We start from the raw sequence: 17,189 nt of genomic DNA on the forward strand, positions 1-17,189 counted from the left end.
TTCGTAACAGTATACGCTTTATTTTAAAATATAGTGCAATGATAGTTGAGGCTTTTGAGATATGTTTTTTTGGGTTAAGTGAAAAGGGGACCCCCCAATCCATGTGCAACGGCAATATTCTCGGTTTAAGACCTGTTCAAGTTTCAGAAAAAAAAGTTAAATGCTCCAGTCATTAGGTTCGTGTAATCTCCTCATCTCCAAATAAAATAATTACCATTTTAATTAATTTTTACTGTATTTCTTAGAAGAGAATCACACGTGGCAAGATATCATCGTATGAATGACTCAGAATACCGTGGTTGGCCGGCAAGACAAAAGCCACTTTATTGTTTCTGTTAGTCGAATGACGGTAAGATTAACACGTTAATACACCGCAAGGGCTAATTTTTTTAATGAGAAAATGAAATAAAAAATGTCCGAAGAAGTTAGAAAAAGGTTATCAACTCCACGTAAGAAAAAAAGGAAACTTGGAAGGTAAATTTAATGCTATTAATAATTCTTTTGTATGATAGGGAACAAACGGTCGTGGGGATGTAAGACTAACGGCGTTAAATTAGAAGAAAAAAAAGAGAAGCCAATCCGGAAAAGGCTAAGGAGCGGGCGTCTATTAAAAGAAACAACGGCTTCCATCTTCCCCTTCTTTGGTAGACAAAAAAAAAAAAAAAAAAAAGTTAATAATCTCCGAAGATCACTTCTTTAAATTCGTGGTTTGCAACTCCATCGATTCTCCATTTTCCTATAGAATCTGTAGGATTTGTCCTTGTTTAAGTCTCTCTGTTAGTTCTTTTTTTGTTAGTTGGGGGTTTGGGTCGTACGATTGATTCACAGGGAGGGGTGTCTCTCATCGATGCCCGTTCGAGAAGATCCTTATGTTTAGATTAGAGAGCTAGCTTTTTTTTTTTAGGAAATGTCTGTTGCTGATGTTGCATTAACCCCAATTCAAAGAGGATTAGGGTTTTCGTTTGCTCACTACTCAGTCAAATCGATTTTGGTGTTCCTTCGTATTTCTGATTCTACCACCATGCCTATGCTCATCCTCGACTCCGATTCAATCGCCGATCTCAAACTCAAGATCCAGACCGTATGCAATGAGTTTCGCGTTACCAGGCAGAGACTCGTCTTCTGCGGCAGAGAGCTCGCCAGAAACGCGTCTCGTGCCAGGGACTACGGCGTCACAGATAATAGCGTCTTGCATTTGCTGCTTAAGAAGCTCTGTGACCCTCTCCTCGTCACTGTCGTCACTGCCTGCGGTAAAGCCTTTGACTTCCATGTGGATCGCCGTAGGGACGTTGGGTATCTCAAGAAGCGGATCTCCAAAGAAGGTAACAAAGGGTTTCTTGATGTTGATGATCAAGAGATCTTCTTTAGAGGGGAGAGGCTTGACGACAACAGAGTCTTAGGTGGGATTTGCGGAGATGGAAACTCTGTTATCCACTTGCTGCTTAAGAAGACGGTGAAAGACTTCTTGTTAGAACCTCTGCTTCTCAATCCCGCTGTGAAGTTGCCTCAGGCTATCGATGATATGATTGGCCGGACGGTTGATGGGTTAAACAAAGGTAATCCACCTGTGAGATCAGCTGAGGGAACGGGAGGGACCTACTTGATGCAAGATTCTACCGGTCTGAGCTACGTGTCTGTCTTCAAGCCCATGGACGAGGAACCTATGGCTGTCAACAATCCTCAGCAGCTTCCTTTGTCATCTGACGGTCAGGGACTGAAGAGAGGTACTAGAGTGGGAGAAGGGGCTATTAGAGAAGTTGCAGCTTACTTGTTAGATCATCCTAAAAGCGGACCCCGTTCACAAGTTAAGGGTTTTGCTGGAGTGCCACCAACCGCTATGGTAAGAAGCTTTCACAAAGTGTATAATAACCCAAAGGGAGTCGGCAGTTGTTGTACAAAAGATGCCAAAGTTGGTTCTTTGCAAATGTTCATGAAGAACGATGGGAGCTGCGAAGACATTGGCCCTGGATCTTTTCCTGTGGAACAAGTGCATAAGATAAGCGTCTTTGACATCAGAATGGCAAACGCTGACCGACATGCCGGAAACATATTGACCGGGAAAGGCGAAGACAGCAGAACCGTTCTAATCCCAATTGATCATGGCTACTGCTTGCCTGAGAATGTAAGTAATCTTCATCACTGACCTTCCAAGTATTTTAGAAGTGGAAATAAGTTAGTTATTGAAATGGGTCTCTGCAGTTTGAAGATTGCACGTTCGAGTGGCTTTACTGGCCGCAAGCAAAAGTCCCCTTTTCTGAAGACACTCTTGACTACATAGACTCGCTAGACACTGAACAAGACATTACGCTTTTGCAACTCAACGGTTGGGACGTCCCTGAAGCTGTCGCACGCACGCTGCGTATCTCCACGATGCTTCTTAAGAAAGGCGTTGAGAGAAACCTAACGCCGTATCAAATTGGAAGCATGATGTGCAGAGAAACGGTGAACAAAGACTCTGCTATTGAAGAGATAGTGAGAGAAGCTCATAACTCGGTGTTACCTGCTTCAAGCGAGGCTACGTTCCTTGAAGCTGTCTCTATGGCCATGGAACGTCGTCTGGATGAGCTAATTAAGTAAACTTTTCAAAGTACATAGTAAAGTATGGTGTTCTTGTATGTAATCTATGTATGTTTATGGTTGAGAAAAACGTTGATAGGCTCTTCATGGATAATTTTTTTCTTCCATGAACGAAGCCTTTTAAGCTTTTGTGTTGGCTATCCTAAAGCTTAATAAATAAAACCGTTTGAGTGTATTATTATTGATCTGTAAAGGATACTAAATAAGTGAAATGAAAATGTAGATTCAAACAATGGGCTATTTTGTCCTATGGGCCTGGACAAGATTAGGGACCCAGTAACTAGTATTAGGGGCTTTTCTGTCATTTCTGTTTAAAGGTAATTATTTTTGCAAGCTGGATGCAACTGAACTACTAAAGTAACATAATTTCACCGAGTGTGCTTATTGATGACAAAGGAAAAACACAAAATTACACAAGTGGTGAACCATAAAATCAAATCTCACTGAAAATTTAATTTTAGAGCGTCTCTCACCCACTCCAACGTGGAAAAAATATATAAACAAGAAAAGATCATGTGACTTTGGAATCTTTGTATAACATAAAATTAAAAACATTCTTGATTAATGTAATAAGCGATATGAAAATATGTAAATGAAGTCTTAAATGTGTGTTGTCTGTTGTCTTTAAAGCATGATGATAATAAAAAGTCCATAGCTTTTAGTTCGCTCTGCATTAATAATAACAAACCCTCACACTACTCCGTCTCACTATCACTCTCTATCTTCATCTCCAAACACTCTCCGATCTCGAGCAATGGCCAAGCCTCACGGTGGTCATCGTCGTCCTTCAAACCGAACAAATCTAGCTTCTTGCGCTGTCGCCACCGTCTTCTTGCTATTCCTACTCGCCGTCTTCCTCATCGTTTACTTCACCGTCTTCAAGCCAAAAGACCCCAAGATCTTCGTCAACGCCGTCCAGCTCCCGTCCTTCGCCGTCTCCAACAACACTGCTAACTTCACATTCTCTCAGTACGTCGCCATTAGAAACCCTAACCGCGCCGCTTTCTCTCACTACGACAGCTCCATTCAGCTCCTTTACTCGGGTAACCGAGTCGGGTTTATGTTTATACCCGCCGGTAAAATTGAGTCTGGGAGGACTCAGTACATGGCCGCCACTTTCACCGTTCAGTCTTTCCCCATTTCTCCTTCTTCCTCCTCCTCAGCCATAGCAACCGTCTCTGCTGCCGTGGTTCCAGATTCTCCCGCAATGCCCGGTTCTCCGGATTTCACTGTAACTCCGGGTTCTCCGAGGATACCAGATTCGCCGGACTTTCCCGGAGATCCAGAAACGCCGGAGTTTCCAGGGAATCCGGGTCCTCCGAGTAAGCCCGGTTCTCCGGATTTCCCCAGAGACCCAGGATCTCCGATTACGCCGAGAAATCCAGGCTCGCCGGAGTTTCCAGGGAATCCTCCGATATCTCCAGGCTCTCCGGTGGTTCCAGGGAATCCCGGGTCGGGTTTTCCGAGGAATATGGGTCCACCGGGTTTTCCAGGCGTCGGAGCTCCTCCAGGATTTCCAGGGATCGGAGCTCCTCCGGGATTTCCGGGAACCGGAGCTCCGCCAGGTACGCCGGTGGGATTCGGAGGAGTGACGGGGCCAACAGTGGGGGATGGATATGCGAATCCAGGTTACGGGTATGCGAGCCGGGTCGGACCAACGATGGAGATAGAGTCGAGGATGGAGTTAGCGGGTCGGGTCAAAGTACTGAACGTGCTTACACATCACGTGGTTGCTAAATCAGATTGTCGGGTTACCGTCTCTATAGTCGATGGCTCCGTCTTGGGCTTCCATTGCTGATTAATTTCCCTATTATTATTATTTTCTTTTTCTCTCTTTTTTAGTTTTTTTTTGTCCCTAATTTGGTTTCTGCTACGTTTGAGAAAATTAATTAGAAATTGTAAAAAACGTAATTTTCCTATTTAAACGAGTAAGTTCATAGTGTATTAGTGTTGTTCATGCAAATATGGTAAGAATTCTATCGCCTTGTAATGATCCCAAAAAGCTGGGTATTCTGGGAGCAAGGCTGGATTTCTTTTTAATTTGATGTTCGAGGGTGAGTGGGTGAAGTGGGTTCTGCACATAACTTTGAATATTTGAAAAAGTGAAATTTCATTTTGCATATCTTCTCATCTAAGAGTGTTTAGTGTTCATAAAGCAGGAGAATATACCAAAAATTAAGTAACCAACTTTTGAATTTGTTTTGTTCTTTATAGTGTTGTCTTTTTTTATTTGAGTAGATCTTTTGATTTTGAATTTGTAATATCAAGAAGTCAAAGAAAGGATAAAGAAATAAAGAAAAAAGTCATTTGAACAGTGAAATCACATCATTGTAGAGCTCCCACTATCCTTGAGATTTGTGTAATTTTTTCAATATATCTTTTTGTACTGTTTTCATAAATTTTCTTCATTTTAATAGGGCTTCCACAATTCATTCAAAATAAAAAGACAATTTGTGGGCCTCATTTGGTCACTGTCCTCTTTATAGCATTTATTGTATGAAGGAAGAAAATGACAAAGTCAAGAGATTCTGTATACATAATCCAAAACAAACGAAACCCATAATCGAATAAAAATACTTAATCCAGTTCCTGTTTAATACAAATAATAATCCCATAAATAACACGAAAACAAATAATTTCCTAAGGAAGATGATACAAATCCAATATAAAAAAAAAGAATCCACTTAAGTTAAGCCTAAGCGTGCGATTGTAAATATATAAAAATTACAAGAGGAGAAAGCAAAGCATATATGAATAGACAAGTAAGCAGCTTACTCACTGTCTTTTTGCCTATAAAAGCTTAATAAACCTGAGCATTGAATATGGATCCGAGCGGTGTGTAACATAAATAACCAAGAAAAAGAATGGAGTCTGTGTTGGATTTAGCATTTTCAGTTAAGTTGTGTCTTATGGTGAAGAACCGTAACCGAGAGGATTATTGCTTGCCCAGTTCCATTGGTCCCTACACATCTCGTCTATTCCATACTTTGGCCTGTCCACACAAACATTTTTAGTTTCTTCCACAAGAGGGCTTTGCCAAAAAAAAATTTAAAAACATATTCTAAGGTCTTTTACTTACTTCCAGTTAAGTTCATGTTCAGCTTTTTCGGTTGATGCGTACACCGTCTCTGCATCACCTGGTCTTCTTCCAACCTTCACCACTGGGATTTTCTGTACCACAGGATTTCACATTATCAAGTCCAAGCAATGTAATAGATTAAATCACTCTAAAAGTTTTTTTGTGTGTGTAGTCAGAGAGAGAGAGAGAGAGAGGAGAGGAGTGATGTTACCATTCCCGAAGCTTTTTCAAATGCATCAACCATCTCCAACACCGTTGTTCCTTTTCCGGTTCCTAGGTTGTATACCTCGCAACCTACCACAAGATCCAAGTCAAAACATCCGAACTTATATATATATATAAGCAGAGATATGTATTGGTCGAGACATTGAGCTACTTTGAGCAAACATTACCTATTTCAGAATCTTCTAGCTTTTGAAGCGCAGATATATGGCCATCTGCTAGATCAACAACATGAATATAGTCTCGTACCTGAAGTTGGAAACAAAGATTATTACATCACAAAGATATTAGTCAAAGTGAAGTGTACGGTCAATTCTCATTTTATGTACTGAAGCAAAGACAATGATGAAGCTTAATAGTCTAGTGACGACCCAACTCATCTAGTGCCACCATTACACTACCAATATGTCTTTGGATTCTCAATCAGTGGACAAAAAAATTCAAAATTACATGATCCATGTGGGAGAACCATAAGGTCTAATATATAATAAGAGTGATGCAGGGATTTAAAAGAAATGTTATCGTAAAAGCCTTACACCGGTGCCGTCTTTAGTGGTATAGTCGGTTCCATAAATCTTGAGGTTAGGAAGCCTGCCAACAACGACTTGCTGGACATAAGGCATGAGGTTATTGGGAGTGCCACAAGGATCCTCACCAATGCGACCGCTAGGGTGAGCACCGACAGGGTTAAAGTATCTGAGCATAATGATTCTCCATTCAGGATCACCACGTTGTACATCACGGCATATGTCCTCAATGAAGAGCTGAGAGAAAAGTGAACCAAACATTTCAGATATTAAACACCAACAAAATAATAAGCGTTCATTTGAAAAGTACCTTAGTTCTAGCGTAAGGGCTCATTCCGGAGAGTGGGGACTCTTCAGTACAAGGAACCTCCTTTGGCCAGCCATACACAGTAGCCGACGATGAAAATACAAGCTGATACAAGTAACATGTTATAGAGTTGTTACATACAATGTTTCACATCACAGGAGTAACACAAGTCCACAAAAAAGGGGCATACTTTTTTACAACCGTGTGCGGCCATGACTTCCAAGAGAGTGATAGTGCCAATCAAGTTATTGTTATAATAGAGAAGCGGTTTGGCTACGCTCTCCCCGACTGCTTTCAATCCAGCAAAATGCATCACTGCATCAAACCTACATTACACGCACAAAGAGCGATGAATCATCATTCGATGTAGATCAGATCTTAATCTACATCTGTGATCTGGCAACGAGATTCTCTCTTTTTCAACTTTTCTGATCAAACTAAAAGATCCGTAAGATTTGAAGATTTGATTGGGTGGAAATGCTATAAGAACTCACTTGGATTGGGAGAAAAGTCTCTCAAGCGCGGGTTTATCGCAAAGGTCCACCTGCAGATTGCAAAATTTCTCAGATTACAAATAACACATTTTCAATCAATCAATTCAAACCGGAATCTAAGCAAATCGAGATACAAAGAAACTCTCTCGGTCATGATCACACCCAAATTCAATCATCAAGACGGAGAAATGGACAAACCTGGTGGAATGTGAGATTATCTCCACGATCTCCGGCGAGCTCCTTGACGCGTTGGATCGAAACCAAAGATGAATTGTCCAGGTTGTCGATTACGACAGCTGTATAACCCCGGAGAAGAAGCTGAAGCACCGCGTGACTTCCGATGTAACCAGCACCGCCGGTAACCAGAATATTCTTCACCATCGAGCTCCAAGACGCGATGAAGAGAGAGAGAGAGAGAGAGAGAGAGTAGAGAGAATCAAAAGAGAAGCTTCTCTAGTAACCTCTTTTGTTTGTGTATAAAAAGAGGACTTGAGAGAAGAGATGCCACGTGGCTTTTTCCTTTTCCCTTTTAATAGGAAACATATTTTAATGAAATGTCACGATTTCTTGAGAAAGTCGCGCTTTGCGTGCTTGGCAACTAATTACCCAGAAAGCTTTGCATAAACATGAACATAAAAAAAAAGAGCACAAGGGAAAAAAAATAATTCGGTGATTATTAAACTATACAGTATATTTATTACATAACACATCTATAATTAGCAAAGAGAAATTAACTTGTAGCGACCGACACAAGAAACTTTTTAACTTTTAGCGATGCTCCAGAAGTTTTGACCTGTATCATCCATGTGATGCTCAAACATTAAATATTAAACATATTTTATAGTGAAAATATTCCAATTATTAACATTTTGTAATTGAAAGTGTACATTGCCACAACATTCGTCCACATTTCCATATCATTGACGAATCCACGACATTATTAATGTCATATTCTCATACATATGCCGCCGAAAGATGATTACTTTCCATGAGTATGAGGTATGTTGTGATGGTGATGATTGATGATTATCATGTGAAGATCATGATTGATGATTTACTCACCCGTTTTGCTTATTGATACATAGAGGTTTTAAGGTTGAGAGCTGAGAAGTCTCTCTGCTTCATCGTTTGCCTCCGCCTGTAATTTCCATTTCTGCATTTTTAAACATATATACACCAAAGTTAACACATTAAACAACCAAGTCAAGTATTCTCTGTTTTGTCCCAAATGAAACTAGAAGATTGCAGTTAATTTATATAAGTTGATTCCGATGTAAAGTGACTTTGGAACTATGTATCTATCTACCTCTTCAAGGTTTTCGAGTTCCATGATCTGCTCTATCTGTTGAGCAATGTTTTCCTGTGCAAAATAATGGAGCCTTTACTTGAGCCTCAGATTCTATCACAATCACCATATTCACAGTTAACTGATAGATGTAACTCACAGTATTGTTCACTGCCTCAGCTGCAAGAACATCACTGTCCATTTCCACCTCAATCTCAATCATTGATGATATCTAAACACAAGTCAATCGAAAATGAAAACAAAATCAACCAGAACACGAACTTACACAAAAGTTGCTGTTTCGTTTACTTACTCTAGCATAGCTATCGATCAGCTCAATCCTTCCCTTTATGGAGTTTTCCAGACTTTCTCGTACTTTCTTTACTCTTGCTCTTCGAGTTCTAAATTTCAGTATGATAACACACGTTATGCCACTTATGTTTCTTAGTTTCACAATTCCCAGATGATGAGCTTAGAATGATCTGAGATGGGCCTTACCGGTACGCTGGCTCTCCCACTGCTAATATTTTGTTTTCGAGCTGGCACATTCGAGCCAACATCCACACCTAAAATGGACACGCACAAGTTTCGTTATATATATATTTTTAGTTACATAGTGTGGGTTTCAAAAGGTTGACAAGTCTGTCTCATGAACTAAATACCTCTTTCTCAGTTGCTTCTTTTAGATCTCCAATGCGATGCTGGAGGACATCATACTGAGATAAAAGTTGCTGTTTTATACCGACCACATCCACTGTCCTTTCAGCGAGCTGAAACCGTTAAACGAATCATGAAAATTCATTCCCAAGACGCCAACACACATGTTCTCTTAACGCAAACCATGCAACAGCAAACAGATACCTGATTTAGCTGAGGAAGGACGAAAGAATTAAGGGTTGCTCCTACTGCCAGTGACGTAACAGCAGCAACTGAGAGTAACTGAGGCAAACTGGGATCAATAATCCCAGAAGCAGCATCTCCGGTAGCCAAAACAGCAAGAAGAGGAATAAGAAACGAGGGCTGCAAGGATTTATCTCCTTCTTTACTGGGAGGTCTTAGCAAAAGCGATTCTCGCCCGTCCTTGTGGTTTGTGAGGCTCATGGGTTCTCCAGGGTAAAGGTTTGGAGATTTGGGGGTAAACTTGAAAGGTCCCACTTGTCTGTAAACATCTGATGGAGCAGCAGATGCAATTGTCACTCTTTCTCCTTCTTGCGCAGGGAGCTCGGCTGTCTCAGTGGCAAACCTGTGCGTTCGTGCTGTACCTGAAGGAGTTTGTACCTGAAAATTCAATGCAACGGTTACCTTATCTGCTGTATCCAATTATTTTTTATTCTTTTGAAAAACAAACTGATGGGGATTTTACCACAATAGAGTGCACAGAAGATGAGATTTTGTTCTTCTTTATCTGGATGAGTCTGAGCCCCTTTTCCCACAGAGGAATGTCTTTGCTGCGTTCGGCAGATTGAGCTCCTTAGAAAAAGTGAATATCTCAGCATCATCACCACACACATTTCAATCTTTTTTCCGGTCACAACCCGCCTCTTGAACCAAAACAAGCGCTAGAGCTATGTAACAGAAAAGAGAAACATATTGAAAGAGAACTAACCCGAGCTCTTCTGATTCTATGCTGGTAATGTCACCAGAGAAAAGCTCGTATTGGTATCGGCATTTAGCACAGGAGACAATCTAGAAACATAATCAGAGAAAAACTCGTATTATTATTATTATTCTTAAAAAGATAGGTTAAACACTGAGGAATAGATCAGATAGAGATCAATGATTACCTGAACTCCATGCTGGGGTTGTGCAACAGCAATGGCAATCAAACAGCTTGGACATCTCACAACTTTACCAAAGGGAACCTATATCAATACCAATGTATATTCGATTATATCATGCTTAAACATAATCCATTAACCCCTACCTAATGGAATCATAACTATTGCAGAAACTAGAGTACGTTACCTCCTCAGCAGGGGAGATTCCAACGCGGCAAATATCTCTAATGATCTTTAGAGAATCAGAAACCCTCAAGGAAGCAGCAAGTCCATTGACCAACATCGTGTAGACCACTACATCAGGCCTTGACCATCTCCATCGATCAACTTCACTCCCACCTGCGAAACACACACACAACCACTCATAAACTTGCTTAATCAAACAATCACAGAAACTCCTTACCTAAATCGAAACTCGCTCGCATGGCGTAGAAAATCGACAAGGCAAGCTCGACATTGCCGCGGCTCACAGCAGCCGAGATTATCGAGCGGCAATCTTCGATTTCAACTACTCCGCCGCGATTCGTTCCGAACCGATCACTAATCATCTCGAGCGCTTCGTCCGCATCCCTAACGGCGGATACACTGCTCACTAGCTCGTCGTCGAGAAGAGACGACGAAGGCGTTTCCGAAACATCAGCCGCGGCGCCGACTCTGTATCCGTTCCGATATCCGTAGGAAGAATGCAGAATCGGTCGTCGACGATCAAAACAGGCCGGTTTGTTCCCGTGGATGAAGAGAATTGAGCGAAGGAGAGAATGAGTCTCGTGACGGTTAGGTATGCGATGTATTCCGGAGAATACGGAAGAAACTAACTGACTGCTCATTGTTTTAATCGGGAATTAAAAGAAAGCGAAAGTCACCGGCGGTTCACTTCTACACTTAGATGAGGAACGAGAGGCTGAGAAAGAGGGAAGGAGAGAGACCAACGGTCTCATATGATTCTTTTATTTTATATCTCAATCTGTTTCTTAGTTTGATTCTGCGCCGTTGATTTTTCGATAGAGGCAATAAGGAAGAATCCGACGGTTCAGCATGGGAAATGCTTTGTTAAATCAAAAATTAATTAACCGATTAAAATATTTGGAGGTGCGATAATCGAACACCGTGCCTCTCGCATGCAAAGCGAGCGCTCTACCATATGAGCTACACCCCCAATTTTCGTATATTATCCAAACGTACTGTAGCTAACGTAATAATGAAAGCAACCACATTAATTTTATATTTCTTGATAGATTAAAGATCTTAATATATATGGTACGATATCGACCTCGAGTCTAGTCTAACAAAAAATATCTATCTAAAAACATAGAATGATGCAAAAATGTTAATTATATAATTTCCGATCACCGTGATTTAACACAATGCAATTTAGATCGTCATAGCATCTTCATCTATCCATCTCTTGAACTTCGGGGCACTCGAAGATGCTCTCTAAAGACGGTTCCCACGCCATCGATGATGGTGATGATGATAAATATGATGTCGGTTTTATGATTCTCTTCTCTAGCTCTACCATAACATCCTTTGTCATCATCAAGTTTCCATCATGATTCCTATTCATCTGAAGCAAAAACATATCCAATTCATGTCTTGTAAGCACTATCTTCACCTTCGTTCCACCTTGACGTCCATCTTGGTCATCATCATCACCATCAAGTTTGAATGACTCTTTTGCCTCCATCTTTCCTTCTTCTCCTTCTCCTTCTCCTTGCATCCACCGCTCCATGCAGTTCCCCATTATTACCAAAAAAAAAAAAAAGACAAATCTCAAGGTCATAAACAAACGGACTTATTTCTCTTTTTCTTTGACAATAAGTGATTGCCATGAGTGTGAAAACACCTGTTATATATAGGGGGCCAAATAATTTAATACCATCAAATCTTCTTACTGATTTGTCTTCAAAAAAGCCTTTAAAATTTTCCCAACAACTCTCATAATTACTCTTGGCGACAATGACATATTAAAGAATTCAAAACTTAAAATATATAATCAAGAACACGTACATTTTAAAAACTCAATTATTTATATCGTAAGGATACAACATATTTGTTTCTTTCAATTATAAATCTATTTAATGTTATATATAAAAATCCAAATAAACACTGCATTTAACGTATCGACATGTTGATCAATCAACTGGGTCATAGAATGATAAATAAATATGAAACTTTAGACCGTTTTTTGTGACTTATTCTTTGGGTTCACCCCCTTAGGTGAGCCTAGAGGTTCATCAACCAATAGGATTTCATTATTTCAAATTCGATATCTTTTAAAAAAGGAAACAAAATATTACCAAATTATATTATGTTTTTAAAATAAAAAAGATAAAAAAATGGTAGTTACAGAAAAAAAGAATTAAAAAAATTATTTTTAAACGTCGTCAGCAAAACACTAAACGCTAAATCCTAATCCCTAAACCCTAAATCGTGAACCCTAAACCCTTGGGTAAACCCTAAACCTTTGGGTAAACCCTTGGATAAATCATAAACTTTAAATAAAAACACTAAACAGTAAAACCCTAAACCCTTGAGTGTTTTAGTGTTTAGTGATTTTGATTTAGAGTTTAGGATTTATCTTAGAGTTCAGGGTTTACCCAAGGGTTTAGGGTTTAGGATTTAGGGTTTAGGGATTAGGATTTAGCGTTTAATGTTTTGCTGACGACGTTAAAAATATTTTTTTTGTAATTACTATTATTTTTTTATTATTTCTTTTTATCTTTTAATTTTAAAAACATAATATAATTTGACAATATTTTGTTTCATTTTTTAAAAGATATCGAATATAAAATAACACAATCCTATTGGTTGGTAAACCTAGAATAAAGGGTTTTTTATTGAATAATTCACACAAACGAAGATAAAAGTGAACCCAAGAATAAGTCGTTTTTTATTGAATAATTCACACAAACGAAGACAACCGTCACAAAAAGACAACCGTTAGGTTAACGTCAATATCAACCGTTCGGAACCTGTTGCCCGACAGTGTCACGGACACTATGCAAAGACTTTTGAGACGCAGCTTGTAATATAGGTTTAATGCTTTTGTTTTAATTTTAACCCAAAAGTGTTTAAAGAGCAAGAATGAATGTAATTCAAACCCAAAGACTTTTTTGATGACTTTTCCGTCAATGTGAAAACCCGATCACATGCTTGGACCAAATGTGAACACTGATATACCCTCCGAAATTTACATGCAGAAGCACTGAACATTAAAAGAAAATAAAATTTGAATTTTAAGTGTTTTACTATGTACAAGTTGAAATTTATGATGCCCATCTCCCTGATATATTGTTTCTAGTAAATTTAATATTTGGATGTTCTTTCAAGCTTTCACTCGATTACAAATATACTAATGTACATATCTCATAGACCACACCGAAAATTAATGAAATGTAGGGAGACAAGTTCAAGATTTTAGGTATGACTTTCAGGCCATGATCTAATAATTAAATAGCCTGATGTCATACGTGTAGACTGCATAGTAAACTCCAGAGAAATAAATTAACAAAAATGGGCTATAATGTAATTTATTAGGCCGAAACTGAAGCCTCTATTTTCACGTGAAATGAAAGTAGCATATACTATTGTCCAAGATTTAGTGATAGTAGTAGCCTACTTGTAGGAGTGGGCATGATTACTTGTAACTTGTCTCGAATTCCCTATTTGGTATGTAGCTGATCCATATAGTCGGGTATTTGCTTTGACTGGTACTAAGTAATATATTTAAATTACTTGCAAATATAAAACAAATCTTATACAATAAAGTTAGCTTTGAGTTTTTTCTCATGCGTCCACGTCATTAGGGAGGTAGAGGCAAATGTTGACACATCAGCATCTCTTTCTGAACAAAACACGCTGCTTTCATTTCTATGAAATCTATTGATGGACCCACTTAATTGTACTGAAAGCAATGTTTTTGAAGAAGAATTTGGACTTTATGATGATATACTGTACCGTGGTCCAACTCAACTCTAGCACCCATCCATCCTCTTCTTCTTCTCGCGTCCCTTGCATCCCCCTCCTTTCCAGAAGCTTCCACTGTAACGCCTCCCTTAGAATTAACGTTTTCTCTTAAAGAGCACACTTTAAAGCTTAAGGCGCATCCCTCCCATTAAGTAACATTTAATACACCACATCTTTTCTTCGCTCTTGAAATCGAACTCGTATAAGTAGGAATGAATATCCCCATTACCCTCATCACTGCAACGTTCTTGCCTCTTCCAGACATGTTTAAATTGTTATGAAGAAAAATCAATTTTTAGCAATTGGATTTGCAGATGTTTGATTAAAGATGATCGAAATAGTTGAATCTTCAACCTTTTAAAACTATTTCTTGAAACTAAGTTTTGTTAGTTTATGTCCAAAGACTAATGCTTCTTAGAATCTCTTATTCACTTTGATATTACTATCACCTCAAAGATTTTTGAATTTGAACTCTTTTTCATTAATTTTGCCTTTGTTTTCTTTTTGGTCAGAAAGCTGAAATCTCCAAAATGTACAACAACGCCTATTGTGAAAGGTAGAGATGAAAGTTGAAACATTGAAACCTCTCAAAAGAAAAAAACATTGCAATTGTAAACACTCACGCTGCTTGAAACTGTAAGTCTTCCCTATCATCTCTACGGTCATAATTTCCTTTTATCTCCTGCCGTTCCTACAAATTCTGGTAACTTTTAAAACTCTGTAAACTTGCATTCTGATGTATCTTTTCATTTACTGTGAATGCTTTGTGTCCGGAACATATTGTGATGGTTGTAACTGTGTCAATTGTTTCAACAACGTTGCAGTGAACCTGCAAATGCTAGGATTGCAAAAAAACTTTGATGGAAGTCAGGAGAGACAAGCTCTGTTTCACAGTGAAAATGCCAACAACATAACTTATCTCCAACAAGCAGCAAATGTTGTCATTACTGAAGCTGTTGGTACCTCTGCCTTTGCTCCTTTTTCCAGCAACCAAGTGGAGTTTTACATCGACTCCAATAATCTATACAAGAAGAAGCTACTCTTCCTGATTTTGATGATCAACTTTACCAATATTTCATTCGTTCCATCTCTGTATTCATCATCCTCTTCATTGATGCTGGTTCATCAGGATTTTGTTATCTCTTGATTTGATCAATTGGATTATAGGATAAATGGTTATACTTCCACATGTAGTGTATCTTCTAGAACCTGGCGAACATGCACGGAATGTGGTTTCATCCTCCGTAATCTTCAGTCTGAACTTCCTTTAGTTCTTAAATCCTGAAGGTCTCATCTTATTGAAGTTGTGGTAAGGTAGGTTTTAATTTCTTAGTACGTAATTGTTTGACCTGATGGGACCTATAAACAGTTATTTGTTTCCTATAAAATTTCCAATACAAATAATAGCGGCGGGATATGTGGGCACAAGTGATGGTCTCAGAAATGTTTCTACAATCATCCTCAAGTCAATTATAGATATGTGTTTATCTTCTATGTATGTGTATAATAATACGTAATTGTGCTTATATTATTATTTTTTTGAATAAAATGTTAAATTTGATTCAAAATAAAATGTAGTTTTTTAAAATTTGAATAATATGAAAATGTGCTTATATTAATAACTATCACAATTCGTAAATCATATACAAAATAATAATTAATTTGCCGGATCAAAATAAAGATAATTATTATTTTAGTAAAAAAATTGTTTTTTTTGCAGTAAAAAGAAAATTAATAATTAGAAAAATTAATAATAATAGTGTCTTCTTCTAACTTTTATATGAATTCATGTTTCTGTAAACAATATTTATTATAATTACTAAATTCAACTTGACTGCATGATCCAAGCAAAACTTTGATATTAAAAAAAAAACACATCTAATTTGATATAACAAAGTACCCAGTTATGAGATCAATATGAAATACAGTTCCCAGTTATGAGATCAATATGAAATACAGTTTACGATATACCCAAATCAATGAAGGAATAAGCACTTACCAAACCCACACAAAGTCGTAAAGTTATGTCGACAAGATCAACCCCAAATTACAATGGTGCAACACCGCTTGGTAAATCCAAACAATTCGACTGCTTTATGTATTACAAATTTACAACCTTCTAACATTTGCATATGGATGACTTTCAAACCAACACATGGAATTCAAATCCAAATTCAAATTTTGTCTTACAACCCGTTATGTGACATCAAACCAACACATGCGTTGGCCCACAAGCCGGACCCAAACATGAGACACTCACAGAAACGAAGAAACCAGACTCGTACCATAAAAGTTCTCCACCGTAATTGATATTTAAATTGAAATTATAGTCACTTCTATTGACGTACTAAAATTAAGACACATTGACCTCATTCTCTTCAATTGGTTAAGCAACCACATTGATTTGTACACAAATCAATTTTAAATAATAAGATGATAGTGAAGAGTTTCAAAAGATTTTATTGAATCAGTTTTCGTGTCTTGAAGATTTTTTGTCTCATTTGGTAAGGCTCGCTACTTCGGACTAAAGGTACATAACTAAGTCCTGTTGGTTTGATTATTAAATAATTTTGTGATGATTAATGTGTTTATAGATGATCAAATGATATAAAGTGTTGTTACAATTCTCAAATCAAATACACTGAAAGAAAACTTTATGAGTGTACCATCCCCTGTATAAATAGAGATTTATCTGGATTGTTACTACTTCACAAGAGTTGAGAAATTTGCCGACTACATTATTCAATAAAAAAATATGTCATTGTTTACTTGACTTTTTAAAGACAAAATTTGAATTTACATTTCTTCTATCATGATATATTTTTTTAAATTATTGTTTGCTATACTTTTGAAATTTATTATCACTCCTACGATCAACTTTCCGTTTAGGATAAGCCAATAAACTTTAAAAAAAAACACATCCCCTATAAAAAAACAATCCTAAACCAATAAGA

General features: G+C 38.1%; 5 protein-coding genes across 8 annotated transcripts; 2 read left to right on the plus strand and 3 right to left on the minus strand.

The window, feature by feature from the left end:
- The first annotated feature begins 623 nt into the window (after positions 1–623).
- Positions 624–2,755, plus strand: LOC106366466 (phosphatidylinositol 4-kinase gamma 2-like). Its single transcript, XM_013806065.3, has 2 exons — positions 624–2,122; positions 2,200–2,755. Exons 1-2 carry the CDS (start codon positions 908–910, stop codon positions 2,575–2,577), a joined length of 1,593 nt encoding a protein of 530 aa, XP_013661519.2. The 5' UTR covers positions 624–907; the 3' UTR covers positions 2,578–2,755.
- A 343-nt stretch (positions 2,756–3,098) lies between these two features.
- On the plus strand, positions 3,099–4,521 carry LOC125593409 (collagen alpha-5(IV) chain-like). The gene has a single exon (XM_048770000.1). It carries the CDS (start codon positions 3,332–3,334, stop codon positions 4,373–4,375), a length of 1,044 nt encoding a protein of 347 aa, XP_048625957.1. The 5' UTR covers positions 3,099–3,331; the 3' UTR covers positions 4,376–4,521.
- A 616-nt stretch (positions 4,522–5,137) lies between these two features.
- Positions 5,138–7,669, minus strand: LOC106366470 (UDP-glucose 4-epimerase 4). Its single transcript, XM_013806070.3, has 9 exons — positions 7,405–7,669; positions 7,207–7,256; positions 6,903–7,038; positions 6,716–6,817; positions 6,415–6,642; positions 6,049–6,127; positions 5,868–5,950; positions 5,657–5,748; positions 5,138–5,569 (listed from the first exon to the last, which is right to left on the minus strand). Exons 1-9 carry the CDS (start codon positions 7,585–7,587, stop codon positions 5,485–5,487), a joined length of 1,038 nt encoding a protein of 345 aa, XP_013661524.2. The 5' UTR covers positions 7,588–7,669; the 3' UTR covers positions 5,138–5,484.
- Positions 7,670–7,858: 189 nt separating this feature from the next.
- On the minus strand, positions 7,859–11,201 carry BNAA09G12260D. 4 transcript variants are annotated; one of them, XM_013806068.3, is made up of 13 exons: positions 10,673–11,200; positions 10,457–10,608; positions 10,276–10,353; positions 10,098–10,177; positions 9,855–9,939; positions 9,353–9,769; positions 9,154–9,261; positions 8,990–9,057; positions 8,805–8,892; positions 8,652–8,723; positions 8,513–8,566; positions 8,269–8,359; positions 7,859–7,999 (listed from the first exon to the last, which is right to left on the minus strand). In XM_013806068.3, exons 1-12 carry the CDS (start codon positions 11,094–11,096, stop codon positions 8,297–8,299), a joined length of 1,689 nt encoding a protein of 562 aa, XP_013661522.2. In that variant the 5' UTR covers positions 11,097–11,200; the 3' UTR covers positions 7,859–7,999; positions 8,269–8,296. The 4 variants fall into 4 exon arrangements, 3 of the variants coding, with proteins under 3 accessions (XP_013661522.2, XP_048625956.1, XP_048625955.1); XR_007329321.1 differs by having other exon boundaries at positions 8,513–8,723; positions 10,673–11,201; XM_048769999.1 differs by having other exon boundaries at positions 7,859–8,359.
- A 267-nt stretch (positions 11,202–11,468) lies between these two features.
- LOC106366472 lies at positions 11,469–12,126 on the minus strand. Its single transcript, XM_013806071.3, has one exon. The coding sequence runs from the start codon at positions 12,047–12,049 to the stop codon at positions 11,660–11,662; it is 390 nt and encodes a 129-aa protein (XP_013661525.2). The 5' UTR covers positions 12,050–12,126; the 3' UTR covers positions 11,469–11,659.
- Between the last annotated feature and the right edge of the window lie 5,063 nt (positions 12,127–17,189).

Source organism: Brassica napus, chromosome C9 (genome assembly GCF_020379485.1).
Source record: "Brassica napus cultivar Da-Ae chromosome C9, Da-Ae, whole genome shotgun sequence".
Classification (NCBI taxonomy): domain Eukaryota; kingdom Viridiplantae; phylum Streptophyta; class Magnoliopsida; order Brassicales; family Brassicaceae; genus Brassica; species Brassica napus.